The 27000-nt window shown below is 38.2% G+C and overlaps 1 protein-coding gene across 1 annotated transcript; it reads left to right on the top strand.

The window, feature by feature from the left end:
- The first annotated feature begins 1576 nt into the window (after positions 1 to 1576).
- On the top strand, positions 1577 to 2545 carry FOXB1 (forkhead box B1). The gene has a single exon (XM_040413829.1). It carries the CDS (start codon positions 1577 to 1579, stop codon positions 2543 to 2545), a length of 969 nt encoding a protein of 322 aa, XP_040269763.1.
- Positions 2546 to 27000: the final 24455 nt, after the last annotated feature.

Raw genomic sequence — 27000 nt, 5'->3', positions numbered from 1 at the left:
TAAATACTACACTATTAATAAAGCTAGATGTTGATCTTTTTGCATTAGCCACTCATTTCATATTAATATATATCTGGTTTCAGTCTACATTTGGGTTAGTAGTACCCACTTGTTGACGCTTGACATGACATTTCAAATACCTAGTTAAAAGCAAAAGAAAAATCAAATTATTCTAGCAAACTCACAAAGACAAATCTACTGACAAGCATTCCAAAAAGTTTATTTCTCCAAAGTTTACATCGCTATATTAATATTCAATAATATTCATAACCTATATTACAGTTAGATAGTATACAAAGACAAAAGTTATAAAGTTTGCAATCATTTTTGTCAATTTCATTATGAAGGAGAAAATACAGCACGTAAGGCACACTACAAAAATAACAAGATGATATTTGCACACAAATATCTCTGACTTCCTAGGAATAGATATCTATCCATTATCTATAATAGCACAAACACAACATCTAAAAATAATATTAAGTAAAACTCAGTGAATTAGTTTAGTTGGCCTGAGAACAAGTGCCCTCCTCCTCTTTTTAAAAAGTAAAAGCGCTGCCTTAAGTTAGCTAACAATACAAATCAGATAACAATATAGAACAAACAGAATACCACAGCCAAGCAATTTCCATGTCAAACATCCCACTGCTCAGTAGCTCCATTTGTAAGTGTGAATTGCAGACTAAGCTCCCTGCAATGCACACAGGAAGGTTTGTGCATACCTTCACACACACTGTTACTGGGTACCATCACACTTCAATTCCGGTTGCTGAGCCTTTTCACCCCTTGCCTTGTCTTCAAATGGAAATGAATTCTATTGGCCCAAGGTGTCCATGTAAATAGGTGTAAATGAAACCAGATTATTCCTTTCTCTCCCCCATGCCCCCTCCTCTCTACTCTCCTTCTCCTCTGCTCCCTCCCTCCTCCTCCTCCCAAGGCGATTGTCATATGATAGCAAAGAAGTGGCACATTAATGAAGCGCCTCTACAGGGGTCTTTTCTGTTCATGTCACCACATAAAACTATCAGATGGTTTGAGGAAGGACATGGACACAACTACTTAGCTTATCTCCCACCCAGCAAAGGAGAAATACTTTCCCCACTCCCATTCAACTGCTGCTCAGAAAAGGAGCTTATTCCTGATGTTAAGGAGAGGATCAGAGTTTATCCAAGAAGGGTCCAGGCTGGCTAGGAATTGAATTAAGACCTGAAATACCAGAAAATCCGAGTTCTCGTGGATTTTGCTTTTGGACAGGAACAAGCCTCTTTGGTACACACTGTCCGGATGCAGAGTGTGAACTTTTAGCAAGAAAGTTGAAGGTATGATGTTGATTAGATTTTTTTCTCTGTTCTTTATAGTATATAGAAACGTGATATAAAGACTTAATATATTATATATAATATATGCAGGAGTTAATAATGATAATTATTATAGTTGTTTTAGTCTTGTATGTGATAATGGTATATATATATATATATATTTTTTATTTTATTTATATATATAGCTTTATTGTCTAAAAAGCCGACTTGATCACCTCTTCTCAATTACATATAGATTACCTTTGACCGGTCTGAAGATGCCTCGACCAGGAAGAAACACATACAGTGATCAAAAGCCTCCTTATTCATATATCTCATTGACAGCCATGGCTATCCAAAGTTCTCAGGAGAAGATGTTGCCGCTGAGTGAAATCTACAAATTCATTATGGACAGATTTCCTTACTACAGAGAGAACACTCAAAGATGGCAAAACTCTCTGAGACATAACTTGTCTTTTAATGACTGTTTCATCAAGATACCAAGAAGACCAGATCAGCCTGGCAAGGGGAGTTTCTGGGCACTTCATCCAAGTTGTGGTGATATGTTTGAAAATGGTAGTTTCCTAAGGCGTAGGAAGAGGTTCAAGGTTATGAAATCGGACCATCTTGCACCTACTAAGCCATCAGATGCAGCACAGTACCTGCAGCAACAAGCAAAGCTTAGGCTTAGTGCATTGGCTGCCTCTGGTACTCATTTGCCACAGATGTCAACATATAACCTGGGGGTCTCACAAACATCCAGCTTTAAACATCCTTTTGCTATTGAGAATATAATTGCTAGAGAATATAAAATGCCAGGAGGACTTGCCTTTTCCACAATGCCACCAATGTCAGCTGCCTATCCTCTTCACAACCAATTGACTACAGTTGGCAGCTCCATTGGCACAGGATGGCCTCACATGTACAGTTCCAGCATGATAGACTCTACCACACCTATATCAATGGGTAACAGTGATTACAGTGTGAGTGCTTATGGAGTGCCCATCAAGCAATTTTGTCATGGAGGACAAACTTTGCCTGCTATACCAGTTCCTATCAAGCCCACACCAGCAGCGGTGCCAACACTTTCATCACTCCCAGCACATATCCCAACAATTTTGTCGAACTCTTCTCCATCATTGAGCCCAACATCCCCTCAAACAGCAACCAGCCAAAGTAGCCCTGCAACACCTAGTGAAACTCTCACCAGCCCACCTACTGCCCTACTTTCTGTGGCTGTGCACTAACTTGACTGACTGTTCAACTCAAATCAATTCTCCAAAGTTTACTCACTTTATTTTTCCCCTGAAAAGACCCATTCCAGCAAGGAGGTTAACACTATTTGTGAGCTTGGTTAGTTCTTCATCCAATGTGATCTTTTGTATTCTTGTTAATGAGTTCACACACTTGAAAATGTTCTTCTACATTGCAATGCCATTCTTAAAGACACTTTTGCACATGTTTTATTCAATGTATAAAAATGAAAGGGCACGCATTTTCAGGTAACAGATTTTAAGAGCACATGACTATATTAGCCCAAAAAAATGGTAAAGAAAAATAGGAAGACAGGCACACACATTTAATGCATCTCATGTGCAATAATGATCAGATGCCTAACATCTGATAAAACATTAGCAATCAGTATTATCTGATCTCCTTTTTTGGAGACACAGTGCATGATTGTTTTGGACAAATTAAACATCTCAACATAGTTTTCTTACATTCGCAATGTATAAAAACATATATGTATAGGCACCGCTATGATATAAAATAATACTAATTAGTTTCACCCATGACATTAATAAACATAATATATTTAACCATGTACCTGGATGAAACCAAAATGTTTAGACCTATACTGCCCTTATGTGCATATAGAATGTAGAAAGCAAACCGTTCACTGTACTTGTTGGCTGTCAATTGTGAGTATTAATCTCAAGGCACTGGAAAATGATCAGATGATGAATGAATTGAAAATTGCTTATATATTTATTTTCAAAGGGTAGGGGTCATAACTCTAGTTATGTTTTCATACACAGTTTTTTTAAGGGGAGCCCTCCCAAAGTACAGAGAAGTATTGTAAATGTTTGTGAATACGAATGCGTATCAAATATGTTTAATGCACTTTTATTTGACCCACTTTTAGATTTAATTTAGGGAATTTGCTAAAACAAATATATATAAAAAAAATAAAAAAAATGTACTGTTGCTGTGTGGTGAATCTAAGGTAATTCCAAATGACCCTACTGTCACATGAGCTGTAAAGAAAATGACCACTCAATTTACTTGTTGTACAGAAGGCATGGCATTTGCTTATTGATGTTATTATTCACAGCATGTGTGTATGTCAGAAAATAAGTGTCGCCGTTAAATTATGAACCTAGTCGTCCAAATAATATTTTCTCATTAAAATGTTAATTCAAAATGATGATCTGTCTTGTTGTATTAGTTTATTTTATAGTATTAAGTTGGAACGTGTTTATTTTCCTTTTATATGTCTATGTGTGAATGTGTGTATTAGGTGTGTAATGGTACGTTAGTACTTATATCTAGTTTACGTTTACATATGATGACTGGCCACAAGTTGTACACTTCATCAGCTTATTTAAATCAAACATACATTGCTATTGCACTCAGAATACCCGCACATTTAATTGAACAGGACATAAGTGAATGCAGTATAAGTTACTAATATTTTAACAGGTGTGTCCAGTGATGCACTCCGTTCCAATCTATCAAACTCTCCTACCAAGATTAATAGCTATAGTGCTTATGCGACTATCAATTACATACCTTTGTCAATAATTTGAAATGGATGTAGAATATGTTATTTAGTCAATATCATCACTAAACCTGAAACAGACGGATTGATTTAAACCACACTGGAAATAAATACATATGTGTAAGTATGATGAAATATAATGATGACAAATATATATCTTGTAAATGGAACATAGAACGTATAGACATGGCTTTCTAGTTCTATGTCTTCTATGGACATAAGTATCTGCTCCTTTCTAATCACTGCATTTTAAGGCAAATGAGAATTAGTTCACTTTTAGTTTTCCCTTTCTATGACCCTATTTACCTTATACAGAAATAGCTATAAAGCCAAAAGAATCATGCAGATTATTTAAAGGCATGAAAGTTCTAAGGCATGGGGATGAGTAATCTAATTTAATTTAGAAAACTATGCATCATGATATTCTGAACAGTATCATACAATTGTGATGTCTTCAAGAGGCACCTGCAACACATTTCCAACTAGGAGGTGTCTGCTCTTTTATCCTGAATAGCATACATATTTTTGGTATAAAGACTAGAAGGGTTAAAGCAGATAATTCAAAATGTTAATTATTCTAAATATTATTTGAGAAATTTATATTTAGCAACTTTTTAGAACTTTCTTTTTTGGGCTTTTACAAAACATAAGTCATATTTAAAACCTATTTGATGTACTTCATTGTGAAAATATGTGAAAACGTGAAAAAAATCATGTAACAAAACAGTTGTTCTGTGTAAAAAGACTTTTTTTTTTCAAGCTTACCAACAAGTAAGTAGGTTGATGACTGAATGAATCAACAGCTTTGTCTTTTTTTAATCCTCATCAGTGGCTCATGGCCAAAGTCAATAAACACTTTTTGAGATCTAAAAAAAAATATAAACCTAGTAGAATTAAGTAGAGATAATTAAAATAATATAAAAAATGTTATATTAAGAAATTTATACAAGTTAATATATTTAATACTATCTATTCAACATTAACTGTTGTAAAAGGCAGTCATTTTATGGAAGCAATTTAACTATTTGATGGTATGAGAAGCAGTAAATGGGCCTTATAAATGCAATAATAAATCGGCCAAAATAAATCAGCAAAAATAGAAAAGAAAAATCCAAAACACCCCATGTCAGTCTTTTCTGAGTCTATTATTTGTTTTCACCCAACTAACAACAAATTACCTAATTAATATGTTTCAATTATAGCATAGAAAATAGACCCTCAGGACCTCCTGCAGTGCTCGTACAATAGGCTTAGACCTCACTATAGGAATTCACACTAACTTCACATCTGTTTCTTTATATCCATCTTTTGATTTGAAAAACCTTCTTAAATTCTCCTGAAAACAGTGGCAGGGTTATATGAAATATGTCCCTGCACCATGAGTAGATAACACATTAGAAGATCTGGGCTTTATTTGCAAGTTAGAAAGTGAAATCCTATTGAAGAGCATTAAACAAATATATTAGAATTCTGTCACTTTATGCAATTGAGTAGATCAAATAAAAGGTCCAGGCCACTTCATTCACATCAATAGAAAACCTAAAGAATGGCAAACCTAGACTGGGCCACCGATGTAGATTTAGCTTTTTTTCCCCCTCTTAGAGACAAAAAGACTGAATTCCCACAAACACATTACTGACTGGTGCACTAGGAAACCAGCACAGGAACCCCTTTGGAATTTAAATTCATGTTATCTCGCCTCCTTTTAGGATTTGTTTGCACTACAGTGCTAGTTATATTGGCATCCTCTGTTAAAAAAGACAGTGTAAAAATTTTATAGGCAGCAATTGCCTGACAGATCCGTAAGGTTTTCCAGAAAAGAAACAACAAAAACTCTGTAACATTTACATTATGTTTGAAATAGGACAGGGTTTTTTTATTATATAGGTTTTATTTGTCATAGATATGATTACCATTATATTAGTAGTATAAAAATATGTATTTGGTTAATACACTAAACATGAGCATTGTGACTGGTACATAATATTATATATGTAGAATGGGGCATCTACTGAAATCTGTACACTTTATCATAAACTTACCTATTCATCTATTTAATCTATCTATCTATTATCTATCTATCTATCTATCTATCTATCTATCTATCTATCTATCTATCTATCTATCTAACTATCTATCTCATATCTATCTATCTATGTTTATTTCTATTACCTAGTCATCTATCTATCTATCTATCTATCTATCTATCTATCTATCTATCTATCTATCTATCTCTTATCTATCTATCTATCTATCTATCTATCTATCTATCTATCTATGTTTATTTCTATTACCTAGTCATCTATCTATCTATCTATCTATCTATCTATCTATTATCTATCTATCTATCTATCTATTATTTAAATCCCTTCTAAGAAAAAATGCATTACAAATGTTTGTTTGTTGCTCTAAATTTCAACAATCAGTGACATTAAATTAGTGACGTGCAATACTGAAAACACCATACTTTTTTCTAGGCTTTGTACTGAGTTCCCACGTTCACATATGTCTCACCCGCTATATATACATATATATATATATATATATATTTATATATTTATATATATACTCATATTCATGGTTAAATTTCACTATGTTCAGATAATGTTTTCATTGTATCAAGTTTAGTTTGTGAGTAAGAAGATAATAGGGCATTGTCCTGAGTCACTTTGTGTTACATGGATTGGAACAATATGTGATGTAATGTGCTCATTTTCAGATTATATAGCCATTATGTACACTAGCTTATATCATACAGAAGTGGCTGCACCTACTGAATGATTGATTCATTGGCTGTTTCCCTTATAAACACACACACACACACACACACTCTGAAAATAAAATATTCAACACATGGAATTGGCTGCTTGAACAAGAGAACATGTAGAAGTAAAGTATTTCCCTGATCAACTTGGAGTTTGATTATGTGGCAGTGTAACTGGAGCAGCCCGAAATATGCCATCTTATCTAGAGAGGTGATTGTATGATGTGGCTGCTTTGTCTCCTTTCTTTTATCAGTGAGTTCTCCAATCCATTATAAGGTACAATAAATACATGTACTACCGTTTACCATTACATTTACACCTATTATCAAACACAAACAATTAACAATTACTGCCAAAAGTTAATATTGCATAGTTAAAATAATCTTTTCCTTGAATCATTATAATAATAATCTTTTGTAGCCTGACCAAATACTCCGGCAATATATGACAAAGACACAGGTCTATGGTTGCCAGAGCATGGAGAATAAACCAGCTACAACATAAAGTGGGAGCAGAAATAGCTTGTTTTGTGCAGTGATGAGTCCATGTATGTAACTACAAGGATAAACTTGTAATGTGCTCAGTAACCAACATGAACAGGTCACTAAGCTATTCTATTATCTATGGAAGGTCAATGATGTAATTAGATAGGAGGTGTGCTAGGAAGCTGATATTTAGGCATAAATGATACTTGCGGATACAGCTAATAAAAATATTAATTGCAATGGACATGTATTCAAAATGGAAAAAAAAAATGAACATGATAGGGCAGCTGAGGATATGTTTCTTTCTGAAGTGTCATGGAAGTAAATGAATGTAATGAATCTTCTAGCAAATGTAGAGCATTAGTTAATTATATAGGTAACTATGGTATTTGCCATAATGAACAGTTTAAGGAATTTCCTTACTCCCAGGGAATGCCCCAAGCAACTAACTATTAGAGATGAGCGAATCAAAATTAGACCTAAATATTTTTTTAAAAATGCAGGATTTCTTGAGATTTTTTTGGGTAGAATTTTTTTTTGAGAGCGAGAAGGAGAGGGATTTTTTCAGTCATTTACAGCATTTGGGTAGAACTGCTTGCCCAGTTTGGATGGATTGGACTGAAATATTTTTGGGAAATTCGCTCATCTCTACTGTGTAGGGTACAAATATGGGGAATGCTGATCACGATAGGGAAGAATGTTTATTGCACTACTGATCCATGCAGGATATTCGTGGAAAATGTAGATAAGTCACATGGAAATTCCCTCCAGCTGTGGTTCCAATGTCCAGCATTTGGGAACAAAAAGAAATGTTAGAATTTTTTTAAATAGATTCATATACTGTATGCTTTTCAACAGAAAAAAATATATAAAAAACACTATAGCAAACTTTTTGAACTTAGCATCGGACAGTTTGGCAAGCAAATCTTTTGCACTGAAAAGACTTATGGTTGTCCACCTTATAATTTCTCGAGGTGGACATAAACCCTATGTAGCTGTTGGCTCAATGTTCTTTCAGAAGACAGCTATTCCTCCCATCTTCCATACATATACATGCTCAGCAAGAGAGGTATAAGTGGCTTCCAGACAGTGCTTGCAAGAGTTATCTCCCTTGGGAAAAAGTATCTGGCATGTTGGATGTTAACTTTCCCCCTAACATTTGTTATTAAAAGAGAGTCAGGACACCCCCATACTCAATTGGTTGGCTGGTCTCACTGAAATTAGCAGGTTAAATTGACATTCATCTAATGTGAATGACCACCTTTCTGAATTCACCATTACTTTCCAGGCTGAGATGAAGAATGTCATAGTTTGAATTATTTTGTTATTCTTCTTAAAGGGGTTGTGCAGGGGTTTTATATTGAGCTATAATCAGGATAAGTCATCAATATCTGATTGGCGGGGTTTCAACACCTGGCACCCCCGCCGATCAGCTGTTTGAAGAGTAGACGGTGCTCCCTGCGAACACTACTTCCTCTTCATTACACTACGCGTCATCTCACCTGCAGTGGCAGTATAGTGTAATTACAAGTACTCGCTCCATTCAAGTGAATGGAGCGAGTACTTGTTATTAAACTGCACTTCAGAGACAATGTATAGTGCATAGACTCGCATGGAGCGCCACCTCCTCTTCAAACAAGGAAGAAATGTAGTAACCAGTTTCTCTAGATAATGTATGTTTAATTCGAATTGGCATTGAGCGGAAGGGAGAGAGAAGAAGCAAAAAGGCTTGACAACACTCAAACCTGATTTTATCTATCTTACCATATAATAGATAAATACATTTTTGTAAAAACACATGGGGAACCTTACATGTCAATTTTATTTTTTAGCAGACATTTTTTAATAAAATCACAGAAATATAGTGGCATATCTATCCCCAGCAAAAAAATGCATACAATGGAGGATGCCGGCGCGGTCCACATGCACCACAAAGGCATCCTACACAAAACGGAGCATTGTGCGGATGAAAATATAATTATATAAATCACAGAAAAAAAGTGCATGATGGGCTCCGATATGTTCCTGACAGGAATATATTGGCAAAAAACTCAGCTTTTAATATCTGCTTGTATGACTAGCTAGTATAGTCAGTGGCATATCCGTTTGGTGCATTTTTTTTCTGTGATTTGACATTTTTTAATAGGCTAAATGTTTTCTGGACTTCTCTACCATCATGTTAAACAGATCACAGATTTAAAATACTTGACACTTTATCAAGTTTGTTTAGTGCTGGCCTGGTGAATAGGTACTTAAACTACTATAAATGCTGAAATATTATACCAATATAGAACAAAATATATAGTGCATACTCATATCAAAATTCAGCTCACCTGACCAGGATGAAGGCAATCCTGGTGCATGGAAATAAAAGAAGAAACATGCCAAATACCAACAAAAAGTTATATCTAGCATAGCATGTACAGTACAGACCAAAAGTTTGGACACACCTTCCCATTCAAAGAGTTTTCTTTATTTTCATGACTATGAAGGCATCAAAACTATGAATTAACACATGTGGAATTATATACATAACAAACAAGTGTGAAACAACTGAAAATATGTCATATTCTAGGTTCTTCAAAGTAGCCACCTTTTGCTTTGATTACTGCTTTGCACACTCTTGGCATTCTCTTGATGAGCTTCAAGAGGTAGTCCCCTGAAATGGTCTTCCAACAGTCTTGAAGGAGTTCCCAGAGATGCTTAGCACTTGTTGGCCCTTTTGCCTTCACTCTGCGGTCCAGCTCACCCCAAACCATCTCGATTGGGTTCAGGTCCGGTGACTGTGGAGGCCAGGTCATCTGGCGCAGCACCCCATCACTCTCCTTCATGGTCAAATAGCCCTTACTTTCAAAGTTTTCCCAATTTTTCGGCTGACTGACTGACCTTCATTTCTTAAAGTAATGATGGCCACTCGTTTTTCTTTACTTAGCTGCTTTTTCTTGCCATAATACCAATTCTAACAGTCTATTCAGTAGGACTATCAGCTGTGTATCCACCTGACTTCTCCTCAACGCAACTGATGGTCCCAACCCCATTTATAAGGCAAGAAATCCCACTTATTCAACCTGACAGGGCACACCTGTGAAGTGAAAACCATTTCAGGGGACTACCTCTTGAAGCTCATCAAGAGAATGCCAAGAGTGTGCAAAGCAGTAATCAAAGCAAAAGGTGGCTACTTTGAAGAACCTAGAATATGACATATTTTCAGTTGTTTCACACTTGTTTGTTATGTATATAATTCCACATGTGTTAATTCATAGTTCTGATGCCTTCAGTGTGAATCTACAATTTTCATAATCATGAAACTCTTTGAATGAGAAGGTGTGTCCAAACTTTTGGTCTGTACTGTACTGTACAAAACATGCAAATGCTCATATATTACCATAAGGCCTAATGCACATGGCAAATCTGTGTGTGCTGTTTGGTACACAGATCAACCTTTCTAGGGCAAAATAGATCTGCAATATGGCATCTGGTGGTGCATACTGCATACCACTATTTTTTCTTTCAAATGCCATATAAAAAAACTCTATTTTCTTAAATATAAAATAAGAGCCATATAAAGGGACAATAGGGCCCCATAGACTTCTATGCCCAGTTTGCAGCTACATATGGAGCCATAATATAGTTGCAAAAAAATGCAAAAAACACAGAAAAGCCATGAGCTTATTGCAAGCCTTTTTTTTTGAGTGGTGTTTTTAGTCACACAGTGTCTTTCTTGCATTTTTTTTTGCCTATAGGGGTCTGTGGGAGAATGTCTGAAAAAATTCCACAACTAAAACATTCTGTGATGTAAAATATAAAATATAAAGGCAGCAAAAATACATGGAAACTGTCTTAAAATGGTATTTAAAAAACTGCCATCACAAGTCATAAAGTTTGGTGCATTCCATGACTGTTCAAAATGTTGCAACTTCTGTGGTTTTACAGCCCCACTCACCACTTTTCCAAAAAGTGGTCAAGAAGAATGTATGGACTTCATGTTTATTATCTATTAACTATCTATTCCATGCATAGGTTATATTGTATATCTACACCAGTTCCCTTGCTGGCATAGATTCCCATCATGTTGGACTGACCTGCACAAATGCACCACAATTATTGACATATGCGCCTGGATCTGTGGTGGATCTGCTACCAGCAGGGGATAGATTAATATGCCGGTATAAATGTTCCCCAGTGGTGGTAGAACATTTTATAATTTTCTTTTGGCCAGCATATAACATGTGGCTACTGTGTTTTGGGTGGAGTGTGGAACCAACCTAATTATTAATTCTATTAATGCTTTTCTGAACATAAAGATTTGAAGAGTCATATGGGTTTATCATATGTATAGGAACTTGATAAATCAACAAGCATGCTTAGAAATGCCCAATGCAACCAGAATTGCTGGTTTATACCACAATTACAGCTGAAATGTATTCCAACTTGCAGAAATCAGTTTCGAGTTTATTAGCCCTCATTAGTACAAGACAGAAAAAGAGTAGAGGTTTGCCTGAATAAATGAAAATGTATATTTAAAGCAATTATTAATAATATTCATATGAATAGGTAGGTATACACTTATACTAGCTTTATAAAAACATGCATAAGTATTTCAATACACATGATAGACCCTTTTTATCTATTTATATGTTGTACTATAACTATTGCTTTAAATATCTAGAGAATAAAACATCTGACACTTATTTATTGGTTTATATTTCTTTATTTTACAGTCAACCAATCAAAATGATAATATAGACAAACTGTGAATGGCACACTGCATTATCCTGCAATTTCTCATTATTATGCAAAAATGTTATATTCACAGCTACTGTCTCATCTATTTATTGTTTGGTTACTCATCTGGAAATTTTAATACTTTCTTCAGGGGCAGGGTTGGCAATAAAAACTAGATATATATATCAAATCTTTAACATCCAGCTATCATCGTGTGCCATAATACAGATAGAGTAGCTATCATATCTGTTTGCTATAACGGTTTTTATCCAGTGCTCTGTCAGATGGAATCTCTTTATTGTATTGGGGGCATGTAAAGCAATCAGATGGTAGATTTTACCACTTCATGCAAGTTTTACTAAAACTGTATATTTCTGTGATACAATGTCTAAAATGGGCAGAATTTTGTTATAAAAAGACAACTGAGTATCAAAATATAGTTAGAATTAATGGGGGTTTTCCATTATAGAAGTTGCTTTATATGGAAAGGTGATATGGGTCTTCTCTGTTTGAAAGCCACAAGTGAGAGCACTGAAATGTATAAACAGCATGAACAGAAGCATGTATAAATGGAAGAAGGAATGAAAAAAATATTTCAGCATTCAAACAAATGAGAATATATTATTCATTGCTTTGTCTGTGTAAACCAAAGTTGATTGGATCCCTATCCAGGTTTATGTCCTATAGACCCCCTTTTCTTTATCAGTCAAAACTTTGATAATGGTAAAAGTAAAGCTAACCATAAACATTATGGGTGTCATTTATTAAACAAAAATCTGCCTATATTAGTTGTATTTCTGGTGTAGATTGAGACATGAAGGTCCTTTGTGCCACAATCTGCGACTTCATCCACTCACGCCAGGTCTAAATAAGTGGTGGTGGTGTCAGTGGGGAAGGGGACAGGACAGCAGGCCCATCTCATTTAACATCTACTGCTGTTTAGGTGTAGAAAATGGTCTAAATGTAAGACAACTAGGAAGGTGTTTTACATTTAAAAGTGGCGGTCGATGCGTCGAAGTTATAAAGTGGCCCGCACCACTCACTAACTCCGACAGATCCACCACCAGGTATAGAGGTTATTAAGACCGGCGTCTAAAACTCCAGTCTTAATAAATGAGCCCCTATATATCAGAGGAATCTGCCAATTTCATCAGGATTGGCTGACCATCTAATGTCTATGGGGGCCCCTCAACTCCACCTTGATGACAAATATTGGGGGTGATAAGAACTGGGCTGTCTGGTAGCAGCTGACTCTACTCTACACATTCATAAAAAATATACTCTCATCCAAGAGTACATATGTATGGGACCATTAGATGAGCTAACTTTCAGCCAAACAGGTATCTTATGTGTATGGTCAGCCCTTAGGATTAATGTACAAACCTGTATTTGGATCCATATTACTAGGATCAATGGGAATGCACTGCATGCCTACTTCTATACAAAAATATGTGGTACTGGATAGTGTTTCTCCTTTATTAGATTAATGTATTACCATAATGTATTAATCTCTGGTATAGAGTTCTCTGACATTTGCTATATATGGACACAAAACCATAATTCAATATTGTTTTTATTGCAATATCTGTATGTACAGAAAAAAGAAATGGAAAAAAATAAAACAATTCAGAAATATCTGTATGTTCTATAGAATGTTTTTGTCTCGTTAGCTGTTTCATTGTATAAAACAATACACTCCCTGAGCCTTTCTTTGTATGAGGTAGGAATAGATCTAAACTTAGTCTGACTGTTCTACAATGACCTATGTATCATAATGACCTATAATACCTGGCAAGGCAGTTGTGTTATATTAGGCTATAGGTGCTGGTACAACCTTGTACATCATTACTTCAGTCTATCTTGTGTCCAAGAAAAATGCTTCTATTGTAATTCATAGAGAAGTCTCCCAAGTCTGGAAAGTGACTACAGAAATAATGCCATTTAACTGACATTCCCCTACCTTATCTTAATTTTACCTTGCTCTAAAATTGTTGGTATATGAGAGAGGATTGCCCACAGGGGAGTGGGTGCTATTTCTAATTAGGTAGACCACCCAGTATGCATGAGAAGTATTGTAGTCCAGACAGCTCTGCTCTACATTTCTGGGAAATATATATGCAAATTAGAATATATTATTTTTGCTGGCATCAGATAGGCTTAGTGTTCTTTCCTGTATAGAAGGAAAGGTAAATGTAATATCTTTCTTAGAAATTCAAAGATAGGCAAAGTAACTTTCCAAAAATAAAAGAATACTAAGCCTATCTGATGCTAGCAGATGTAATGTATGCTAATTTACACATAAGTTTCCCAGAAATGCAGAGCAGCATTGGCTGGACTACAATACTACTCATGCATACTAGGTGGTATCTCTAACTCAACTAACCAGGGCAATTATCTCTTAAGACATTCAGTACTCTTGTCCTTTTGGCAGTAGAACTCGCTTGCATGTCTCACTCAGAGAAGCATGGTACTGGGACATTCAGAACTCTTGACCTTTTGGAAGGAGAAATATTGCGTGTGGGTCTCTCTCTGTGATTCACCCAAAACAAATCACAAGAATTTCAGCATCGTTAAGTGAATTCTGAGTGAGTAGAATGAATTCGCTCATCTCTGCTACAAATGTCAAATAATAGGTAAAATAAGATAGACGGAACAGCTTAAAGTCCACTCTGATGACGCATTTTAAAAATATGTTAGGTCTGTTGATAGTTTAGCTAATATAGTTGAACAAAATCATTTATACTTTAGAAAGGAATTTTTTTTTTTTTTGTAATGCACATTTGACAGTTGGCGCATCTAATATGGGTCTGTTGGGAATATAGACCAGATTGTATGTCAAAAAACATATGTTGCATGAAATAAGGCTTCCAGGCACTTTCAATTTTTCCCGGTGGCAAAGTGTCATGCCATGGGCTGGGCTTTTCATAAGGAAAGAGACAAAGATAAGCCATGTAATCCTTAGTAGTTGTATATAATTTCCCCAGTCTATTCTGCGGTTGCTTAGGTGCAGGTTTATATGCTATAAAATCATATACCTATCATTTCTGTCCAAAATAACCTTCTAGCATTGATCCAGAAGGCAGAACTTTATTTGATACTAACATATTTCAGTTGTCTAATATATCTTATTGTTATACTTAAAATTCAGTCTTGCTTTTTTTTTTTTCAATTTCTAAAGCTCTAGACCACATATCAGCTACACTGTCTTTTGTGAAAGTAGAAGTTCTGTTATGCTTTCAGTACACAGATGCATTATTTACGTAATATTCAAGTATTAACCCCTTCTGGAAACAGCCAATTTCACCTTCCTGACAGTACCAAATGTTGCAAATCTGAGATGTGTCACTTTATGTGCTAATAACTTTGAAAATGTAAAAGTGATTCTGAGATTATTTTCTAGTAGCACATCGTAGTTCATGTTAAAATGTTAAAATTTGAATTTCGGCTTTTTAGGCAGATAGTGATACCTCAGAAAATAGTTTTTATTGTCATGCACCATATGTCTACTTTATGTTGGCATCTTTTTCTGTCATTTTTTTTTAAGATGTTAGAGGGCTTAGAATTTTATAAGAAATGTTTAACATTATTTTTGAAAATTTACAAAACCCACTTTTTTAAGGATTCAGTTCTAAAGTCACTTACATAATAGAAATCACTCATAAATGGCCCCATTTTAGAAACTACACCCCTTAATCTATTCAAAACTGATTTTACCTTGTTTAGGTTTTCCACAACAAATTTCTAAATTTCACCTTTTGTTTACAGATTTTCCATTTTAATCAATTTTCTATTAACACAGCAAGGCTTAAATGCCAAACAAACCTCAATATTTATTACCCTGATTTTGCAGTTTACAGAAACACCTCATATGTGGTCGCAAACTGTTGTATGGACACATGTCAGGTCTCAGAAGGGAAGAAGTGCCATATGGTTTTTGGACGGCATATTTTACCGGAATGGTTTTTTGGGCGCCATATCACATTTAAAGACACCCTTAGGTACCCCTATAGTGGAAATCCCCCAAAAAGTGGCAACATTTTGGAAACAACACCCCTCAAAGAGTTTCTTTTAGACATGCAGTGAGCACTCTGAACTCAAAGGTGTTTAAAAAATTTTTTAAACACTTGCTCATGAAAATGAAAAATTACCTTAATTTTTTACAAAATTGTGCACCTCACAATTTGTTACCCATTTTTTCCTGAATTTGGCAACACCACTTATGAGGTCGTAAACTGCTATATGGGTGCACAGTAGGGTTCAGAAGAGAAAGAGCACTATGTGTATTTGAGGTCTAGTTTGGTGATTTCTACAGCACTGGCTGACAACTACAGAGGCTATGAGGTGAAATATAAAAATAAATGACCCCCATAAAAAAGTTGTATAGCCACTGAATTATTCCATAAAAGCTATTTGTCTAGTGCCAACTGCTGATTGTTCTTGTCTATATTTTTTTGCCTACCTCGCTGAGGAAGATGCATATGATCAGTTCTATCCTTCAACTGCCACCAACCGTATCTACTGTTAGAAACTGTGACAGCTACAAAGAGAGCGCTGCAGCAAAAAGGACATACCGCCTAAGAAATTGCATGCCCTCTAAGCAGCCAGCTTGAAATAAATCTATCAGAGCAGTAAGGAATGGGAAGACCTTTGGATCCATGTGAGGCACAGGTCTGGTTTTAGCTATGTTAGAGATTGTCATGTATCATATAATGTCTTATTTTCATTATTATATGAATCATGAGACAACCCTTATAATAACTGCTATAATTATTTTCTTTATCTTGAAGCATCTTTCTAGTAATGAATTTTATATATGTCGGGTAGAATGGTTAATTGCTTCCAAATAACATATCAATGTTTGATCCTCATGTATTATGTTACATCATTCCTGACCATATCCTATAACCATCTTTCTCCACTTTTTCTCCCTTGTGGCTGCGGCATATATTATGGCTCCCCCAGAAGCAGTGCCACAATGAGAACTATTATACTTTCATGCTGGGGCAGAGGAGACTGCTGGGTTAAGAGGAAAGATTTAAAGAGGTTGTCTAGGTTCAAAGCTGAACCCGAACATATCCCCATTTTCACCCAGGCAGCCCCCCCTGACTTGAGCATTGGAGCAGTTCATGTTTTTGGATCCAGTACTGTTTTTTCTTTTAAAACTTCACTTTTATTTCATTATTTTAATAAATACAATCCTTTTATTCAAATATTTATATTGTTACTATGTTACAGACATGTTTAAAACTATCAGTGATGCGGAATATCTCTGAATTCTTTACTCTTGGTGATATATATTCTTATATTGGTGCATATCATTTACTGCGACCTTCTTAATAGATGGCTCTTTCTTCCTTCCTATTCATGTGTGGCAACTATTTTGAACAGGAGAAGGGGAGTGGGAAAGGGTAGAGGGGGACAATGGAGAGGAAGGAGGGTGGGGGGATATTATCTATTACCCTCACTATTAGGACGATACGTTAGAGGAGCGTCAGGTTCTATTAGCTGTTACTGTTCCCTTATATATAGGGACATGTATCATGCTATTACACTAGTGGTAACACCTATTATTTTTCTTTATTGAGACGTTCCTCCTCTCACTTCTTATCAGTCACTCTCTATCTCCTATATACGTTCCTCCTCTCACTTCATATCAATCTATCTCCATCTCCTATAATATAGGAGATGGAGATAGATTGATATGAAGTGAGAGGAGGAACGTATATAGGAGATAGAGAGTGACTGATAAGAAGTGAGAGGAGGAACGTCTCAATAAAGAAAAATAATAGGTGTTACCACTAGTGTAATAGCATGATACATGTCCCTATATATAAGGGAACAGTAACAGCTAATAGATCCTGACGCTCCTCTAACGTACCGTCCTAATAGTGAGGGTAATAGATAATATCCCCCACCCTCCTTCCTCTCCATTGTCCCCCTCTCCCCTTTCCCACTCCCCTTCTCCTGTTCAAAATAGTTGCCACACATGAATAGGAAGGAAGAAAGAGCCATCTATTAAGAAGGTCGCAGTAAATGATATGCACCAATATAAGAATATATATCACCAAGAGTAAAGAATTCAGAGATATTCCGCATCACTGATAGTTTTAAACATGTCTGTAACATAGTAACAATATAAATATTTGAATAAAAGGATTGTATTTATTAAAATAATGAAATAAAAGTGAAGTTTTAAAAGAAAAAACAGTACTGGATCCAAAAACGTAAATAGGTCCCTAGGGACCACCAGTTAGCAAATGTAAAGTCTAAAACGTTGACAAGTATGTGAGGTCAAAAGCTTTAAAAATTTGCAATTGGAGCAGTTCATGCTCCGATACTCTCCTTTGCCCTGCCGTAAATCGTGCAGGGCAGAGGCATTTTCTGGAGTTCCGGTGATGAACCAGGCTCTCCATAGGGCTGCCAGGAGGAGGCTTCCACCCAGCAGTGAGCCCGGTGACGTCACTATCTATGTTAAAAAGTATATAATCCTGCAACTTTAACACTTGCCACTTTTTCTAAAATACGTTAAGACTTTCTGTCTTTTGAGAGCAGTTACATGAGCCATAGACACAATTGACTGGAGCTGATCCTATTGACTTCTATGGGAGAGTTTTCCAGTCATGCTTTGTGACCTGTGCAGAGGTCAGGAGGGAGTAGATAAGCTGATATATCAACTATTGTGAATGGTGGATTTGGTGTTATCTGTATAGAGGTGTTAGTGATTATTGTAACTGTGGTGATAATGACAATAGCTACTGAAAAGTTACTTATACAGAACAGGAAATCATGACCTTTTACTAGGCCTAGTGATGAGTTGTGAAAATTGTAGGAGTATATCCATTTTTTTAAATATAGATAGGGACATGGAAAAAAACAACAACAAAAAGTGTAAAAAATATGTTTAACATAAAAACATGACTTAAAGGGAACCTGTCACCAAAAAAAACGCTTACTAAGCTGTTAATAGTACCTTATAGTGCTGCATAGTAGTTTCCTAATGCACTTTTTCATCGTTTAGCTGCATCTAGCCTCCTTGAGAAATCTATGTTTTATTCAGCCGCTGCCCCCTGCTTCAAGTCAGGTTTGAAGTCAAGGGGGCAGCGGCCTAGGCGTCTCCAATGCTTCTCTCCCCGCCTCCCGCTGCCTTTATTGACAAGCCGGATCTCAGTGCCGAGCCCGCATGCGCAGTAAAGGGCTGCAGTTGCGCGATCCCGGCTCCGGCTCGTACACTCAGCCGGCTTCAGTTTCGCTACTGCGCATGCGCCCGGCATCTTCTGTAACTGCGCTAGTATGTAAGGCTGGCGGGCGCATGCACAGTAGCTAAACTGAAGCCGGCTGAGTGTACGAGCCGGGATCGCGCTACAGCAGCCCTTTACTGCGCATGCGGGCTGGGAGCGCGGTCCCGGCACTGAGATCCGGCTTGTCAATAAAGGCGGCGGGAGGTGGGGAGAGCAGCATTGGAGACGCCTAGGCCGCTGCCCCCTTGACTTCAAACCTGACTTGAAGCAGGGGGCAGCGGCTGAATAAAACATTGATTTCTCAAGGAGGCTAGATGCGGCTAAACAATGAAAAAGTGCATTAGGAAACTACTATGCAGCACTATAAGGTACTATTAACAGCTTAGTAAGCGTTTTTTTGGTGACAGGTTCCCTTTAACCACCTCCGGACCGCCTAACGCAGGATCGCGTTCCGGAGGTGGCAGCGCTGCGCACAGTCACGCATATACGCGTCATCTCGCGAGACGCGAGATTTCCTGTGAACGCGCGCACACAGGCGCGCGCGCTCACAGGAACGGAAGGTAAGAGAGTTGATCTCCAGCCTGCCAGCGGCGATCGTTCGCTGGCAGGCTGGAGATGTGTTTTTTTTAACCCCTAACAGGTATATTAGACGCTGTTTTGATAACAGCGTCTAATATACCTGCTACCTGGTCCTCTGGTGGTCCCCTTTGTTTGGATCGACCACCAGAGGACACAGGTAGCTCAGTAAAGTAGCACCAAGCACCACTACACTACACTACACCCCCCCCCGTCACTTATTAACCCCTTATTAGCCCCTGATCACCCCTAATCACCCCTGATCACCCCATATAGACTCCCTGATCACCCCCCTGTCATTGATTACCCCCCTGTCATTGATCAACCCCCTGTAAAGCTCCATTCAGACGTCCGCATGATTTTTACGGATCCACTGATAGATGGATCGGATCCGCAAAACGCATCCGGACGTCTGAATGAAGCCTTACAGGGGCGTGATCAATGACTGTGGTGATCACCCCATATAGACTCCCTGATCACCCCCCTGTCATTGATTACCCCCCTGTCATTGATTACCCCCCTGTAAAGCTCCATTCAGATGTCCGCATGATTTTTACGGATGCACTGATACATGGATCGGATCCGCAAAACGCATCCGGTCGTCTGAATGAAGCCTTACAGGGGCATGATCAATGACTGTGGTGATCACCCCCCTGTCATTGATTACCCCCCTGTAAAGCTCCATTCAGATGTCCGCATGATTTTTACGGATGCACTGATAGATGGATCGGATCCGCAAAACGCATCCGGACGTCTGAATGAAGCCTTACAGGGGCATGATCAATGACTGTGGTGATCACCCCATATAGACTCCCTGATCACCCCCCTGTAAAGCTCCATTCAGATGTCCGCATGATTTTTACGGATGCACTGATACATGGATCGGATCCGCAAAACGCATCCGGTCGTCTGAATGAAGCCTTACAGGGGCATGATCAATGACTGTGGTGATCACCCCCCTGTCATTGATTACCCCCCTGTAAAGCTCCATTCAGATGTCCGCATGATTTTTACGGATGCACTGATAGATGGATCCGATCCGCAAAACGCATCCGGACGTCTGAATGAAGCCTTACAGGGGCATGATCAATGACTGTGGTGATCACCCCATATAGACTCCCTGATCACCCCCCTGTCATTGATCACCCCCCTGTCATTGATTACCCCCCTGTAAAGCTCCATTCAGATGTCCGCATGATTTTTACGGATGCACTGATAGATGGATCGGATCCGCAAAACGCATCCGGACGTCTGAATGAAGCCTTACACGGGCGTGATCAATGACTGTGGTTATCACCCCATATAGACTCCCTGATCACCCCCCCTGTCATTGATCACCCCCCTGTCATTGATCACCCCCCTGTCATTGATCACCCCCCTGTCATTGATCACCCCTCTGTAAGGCTCCATTCAGATATTTTTTTGGCCCAAGTTAGCGGAATTTTTTATTTTTTTTTTTTCTTACAAAGTCTCATATTCCACTAACTTGTGTCAAAAAATAAAATCTCACATGAACTCACCATACCCCTCACGGAATCCAAATGCGTAAAATTTTTTAGACATTTTTTATATTCCAGACTTCTTCTCACGCTTTAGGGCCCCTAGAATGCCAGGGCAGTATAAATACCCCACATGTGACCCCATTTCGGAAAGAAGACACCCCCAGGTATTCCGTGAGGGGCATATTGAGTCCATGAAAGATTGAAATTTTTGTCCCAAGTTAGCGGAACGGGAGACTTTGTGAGAAAAAAATTAAAAATATCAATTTCCGCTAACTTGTGCCAAAAAAAAAAAATTTCTATGAACTCGCCATGCCCCTCATTGAATACCTTGGGGTGTCTTCTTTCCAAAATGGGGTCACATGTGGGGTATTTATACTGCCCTGGCATTCTAGGGGCCCCAAAGCGTGAGAAGAAGTCTGGTATCCAAATGTCTAAAAATGCCCTCCTAAAAGGAATTTGGGCACCTTTGCGCATCTAGGCTGCAAAAAAGTGTCACACATCTGGTATCGCCGTACTCAGGAGAAGTTGGGGAATGTGTTTTGGGGTGTCATTTTACATATACCCATGCTGGGTGAGAGAAATATCTTGGTCAAATTCCAACTTTGTATAAAAAAATGTGAAAAGTTGTCTTTTGCCAAGATATTTCTCTCACCCAGCATGGGTATATGTAAAATGACACCCCAAAACACATTCCCCAACTTCTCCTGAATACGGCGATACCACATGTGTGACACTTTTTTGCAGCCTAGGTGGGCAAAGGGGCCCATATTCCAAAGAGCACCTTTAGGATTTCACAGGTCATTTACCTACTTACCACACATTAGGGCCCCTGGAAAATGCCAGAGCAGTATAACTACCCCACAAGTGACCCCATTTTGGAAAGAAGACACCCCAAGGTATTCCGTGAGGGGCATGTCGAGTTCCTAGAATTTTTTATTTTTTGTCACAAGTTAGTGGAAAATGCTTTTTTTTTTTTTTTTTTTTTTTTTTCATACAAAGTCTCATATTCCACTAACTTGTGACAAAAAATAAAAACTTCCATGAACTCACTTTGCCCATCAGCGAATACCTTGGGGTCTCTTCTTTCCAAAATGGGGTCACTTGTGGGGTAGTTATACTGCCCTGGCATTCTAGGGGCCCAAATGTGTGGTAAGGAGTTTGAAATCAAATTCTGTAAAAAATGACCTGTGAAATCCGAAAGGTGCTCTTTTGAATATGGGCCCCTTTGCCCACCTCGGCTGCAAAAAAGTGTCACACATCTGGTATCTCCGTAATCGGGAGAAGTTGGGGAATGTGTTTTGGGGTGTCATTTTACATATACCCATGCTGGGTGAGAGAAATATCTTGGCAAAAGACAACTTTTCCCATTTTTTTATACAAAGTTGGCATTTGACCAAGATATTTATCTCACCCAGCATGGGTATATGCAAAAAAACACCCCAAAACACATTCCTCAACTTCTCCTGAATACAGAGATACCAGATGTGTGACACTTTTTTGCAGCCTAGGTGGGCAAAGGGGCCCACATTCCAAAGAGCACCTTTCGGATTTCACAGGTCATTTACCTACTTACCACACATTTGGGCCCCTAGAATGCCAGGGCAGTATAACTACCCCACAAGTGACCCCATTTTGGAAAGAAGAGACCCCAAGGTATTCGCTGATGGGCATAGTGAGTTCATGGAAGTTTTTATTTTTTGTCACAAGTTTGTGGAATATGAGACTTTGTATGAAAAAAAAAAAAAAAAAAAAAAATCATCATTTTCCACTAACTTGTGACAAAAAATAAAAAATTCTAGGAACTCGCCATGCCCCTCACGGAATACCTTGGGGTGTCTTCTTTCCAAAATGGGGTCACTTGTGGGGTAGTTATACTGCCCTGGTATTCTAGGGGCCCAAATGTGTGGTAAGGAGTTTGAAATCAAATTCAGGAAAAAATGAGGAGTGAAATCCGAAAGGTGCTCTTTGGAATATGGGCCCCTTTGCCCACCTAGGCTGCAAAAAAGTGTCACACATCTGGTATCCCCGTACTCAGGAGAAGTTGAGGAATGTGTTTTGGGGTGTCTTTTTACATATACCCATGCTGGGTGAGATAAATATCTTGGTCAAATGACAACTTTGTATAAAAAAATGGGAAAAGTTGTCTTTTGCCAAGATATTTCTCTCACCCAGCATGGGTATATATAAAATGACACCCCAAAACACATTCCCCACCTTCTCCTGAGTACGTAGATACCAGATGTGTGACACTTTTTTGCAGCCTAGGTGGGCAAAGGGGCCCATATTCCAAAGAGCACCTTTCGGATTTCACAGGTCATTTTTTACAGAATTTGATTTCAAACTCCTTACCACACATTTGGGCCCCTAGAATGCCAGGGCAGTATAACTACCCCACAAGTGACCCCATTTTGGAAAGAAGAGACCCCAAGGTATTCGCTGATGGGCATAGTGAGTTCATAGAACTTTTTATTTTTTGTCACAAGTTAGTGGAATATGAGACTTTGTAAGGAAAAAAAAATAAAATAAAAAAATCATCATTTTCCGCTAACTTGTGACAAAAAATAAAAAGTTCTATGAACTCACTATGCCCATCAGCGAATACCTTAGGGTGTGTACTTTCAGAAATGGGGTCATTTGTGGGGTGTTTGTACTGTCTGGGCATTGTAGAACCTCAGGAAACATGACAGGTGCTCAGAAAGTCAGAGCTGCTTCAAAAAGCGGAAATTCACATTTTTGTACCATAGTTTGTAAACGCTATAACTTTTACCCAAACCATTTTTTTTTTACCCAAACATTTTTTTTTTATCAAAGACATGTAGAACTATAAATTTAGAGCAAAATTTCTATATGGATGTCGTTTTTTTTTGCAAAATTTTACAACTGAGAGTGAAAAATGTCATTTTTTTGCAAAAAAATCGTTAAATTTCGATTAATAACAAAAAAAGTAAAAATGTCAGCAGCAATGAAATACCACCAAATGAAAGCTCTATTAGTGAGAAGAAAAGGAGGTAAAATTCATTTGGGTGGTAAGTTGCATGACCGAGCAATAAACGGTGAAAGTAGGGTAGGTCAGAAGTGTAAAAAGTGGCCTGGTATTTCAGGGTGTTTAAGCACTGGGGGCTGAGGTGGTTAAACAAGAAGTCATTTTTTGATAAAACATTCCCTTTAAATGAACAAGCCAGAGACTGACCTGCAGTCTGTACTGGACCAGATTCACCTAAACACTAGTCACACTGCGATCTGAGTGGAAGAAAAACATAACTGGAGGTTAAAAAAAAGTGAAGAAAGTATGCTGTGTACAAAAAATTATTATAATAGTTTGATTTTTGGTTTGTCTTTACTAAGAATAGTGAAAAAAACAATAGAGTATTGCTTTATGGCTCATAAACACTGCATTTTTCTTTAGTGTTCTATGCTCTTTTTTCACAGATATCACACCCTGTGTCCTATCCGCAAATATAAGTGCAGGCGCCTCCCTCATCCCTGATCCCATATACTTCTGTACATCGATGACTACACATTAAGGGTCCATTCACACGTCCGTAATTTGGGTCCGCATTCGTTCCGCAATTTGCGGACCCATTCACTTTCAATGGGGCTGGAACGGATGCAAATCCACATTTCCTGGATCCGCATCCGTTTTTTCGGGATCCGTTTTTCCGGGATCCGCAATATCGTTCCTGGAAAAAATAGAACATGTTCTATTCAGGAAATCACATTGTATGATTTTTAAAGAATTTGTCTTGCACTGCTGAACATAAGTATTTGAACACCTGAAAAACAGAAAGAATTCTGGCTCTCAAAGACCTGTTACTGTGCCTTTAAAAAGCCCACCACTACTCCACCCATTAATCTTAGGCTACTTTCACACTGGCATTTTGGTTTCCGTTTTTGAGATCCGTTCAGGGCTCTCACAAACGGTCCAAAACGGATCAGTTTTGCCCTAATGCATTCTGAATGGAAAAGGCTCCATTCAGAATGCATCAGTTTGCTTCCGTTCCGCCTCCATTCTCCTTTGGAGTGGACACCAAAACGTTGCTTGAGCCAAACGTCCATCCTGACACACAATGTAAGTCAATGGGGACGGATCAGTTTTCACTGACACAATATGGCACAATAGAAAACGGATCTATCCTCCATTGACTTATAATGGTGTTCAAGACAAATCCGTCTTGGCTATGTTAAAGATAATACAAACGGATCCGTTCTGAACGGATACATGCGGTTGTATTATTTGAACGGATGCGTTTGTGCAGATCCATGTCTGAGCTCTTTAAAGACACCTGTCCACCCCACAGTCAGTCAGATGCCAACTACTACCATGGGCAAGACCAAAGAGCTGTCAAAAGACACCAGAGACAAAATTGTGGACCTCCACAAGGCTGGAAAGGGCTACGGGGCAATTGCCAAGCAGCTTTGTGAAAATATATCAACTGTTGGAGCAATTGATAGAAAATGGAAGAGGCTAAAGATGACCATCAGTCTCCCTCGGACTGGGGCTCCATGTAAGATCTCACTTCGTGGGGTATCACTGATAAAAAGAAAGGTGAGGAATCAGCCCAGAACTATAAGGGATTTGTTGGTCAATGACATGAAGAGAGCTGGGACCACAGTTTCAAAGGTCACTGTCGGTAGAATACTACGCCGTCATGGTTTCAAATCATGTATTGCACGGAAGGTTCCCCTGCTCAAGTCATCACATGTCCAGGCCCGTCTGAAGTTTGCCAATGACCATCTGGATAATCCAGAGGAGGCATGGGAGAAAGTCATGTGGTCAGATGAGACCAAAGTAGAGCTTTTTGGTAAAAACTTAATTTGTCGTGTATAGAGGAAAAAGAAGGATTAGTTGCATCCCAAGAACACCAACCCTACTGTGAAGCATGGGGGTGGTAACATCATGCTTTGGGGGTGCTTTTCTGCAAAGGGGACAGGACGATTGCACTGTATTAAGGAGAGTATGAATGGGGCAATTTATTGTGAGATTTTGAGCAACAACCTCCTTTCCTCAGTCAGAGCATTGAAGATGGGTCTTGGCTGGGTCTTCTAACATGACAACGACCCGAAGCACACAGCCAGGATAACCAAGGAGTGGCTCCGTAAGAAGCGCATCAAGGTTCTGGAGTGGCCTAGCCAGTCTCCAGACCTAAATCCAATAGAACATCTTTGGAGGGAGCTGAAACTCTGTGTTGCTCAGCAATAGCCCTGAAACCTGACAGATCTAGAGGAGATCTGTGTGGAGGAGTGGGTCGAAATCCCTGTTTCAGTGTGTGCAAACCTGGTCAAGAACTACAGGAAACGTTAGACCTCTGTAATTGCAAACAAAGGCTTCTGTACCAAATATTAACACTGATTTTCTCAGGTGTTCAAATACTTATGTTCAGCAGTGCAAGACAAATAAATTCTTTAAAAATCATGCAATGTGATTTCCTGAATTTTTTTTTTCTAAATTCTGTCTCTCAGAGTGGGAGTGCACCTACAATGTGAATTTCAGACCCCTCCATGATTTCTAAGTGGGAGAACTTGCAAAATCGCAGGGTGTTCAAATACTTCCTCATTGTACCTGCTATAGCCTCTAACCTCGCAGGTTGCACTCCTGCAAAGAAATAAGCAGCCTCAGTAGTGTTTGGTA

This window comes from Bufo bufo, chromosome 1, assembly GCF_905171765.1.
Source record: "Bufo bufo chromosome 1, aBufBuf1.1, whole genome shotgun sequence".
Taxonomy (NCBI): Eukaryota; Metazoa; Chordata; class Amphibia; order Anura; family Bufonidae; genus Bufo; species Bufo bufo.
Note: the sequence above shows the minus strand (reverse complement) of the source record. Positions and strands in the feature narration are given on the sequence as shown.

Bases quoted from the DNA above. Each gene is read 5' to 3' on its own strand.
- FOXB1 (XM_040413829.1), top strand. From the start codon at position 1,577: ATGCCTCGACCAGGAAGAAACACATACAGTGATCAAAAGCCTCCTTAT.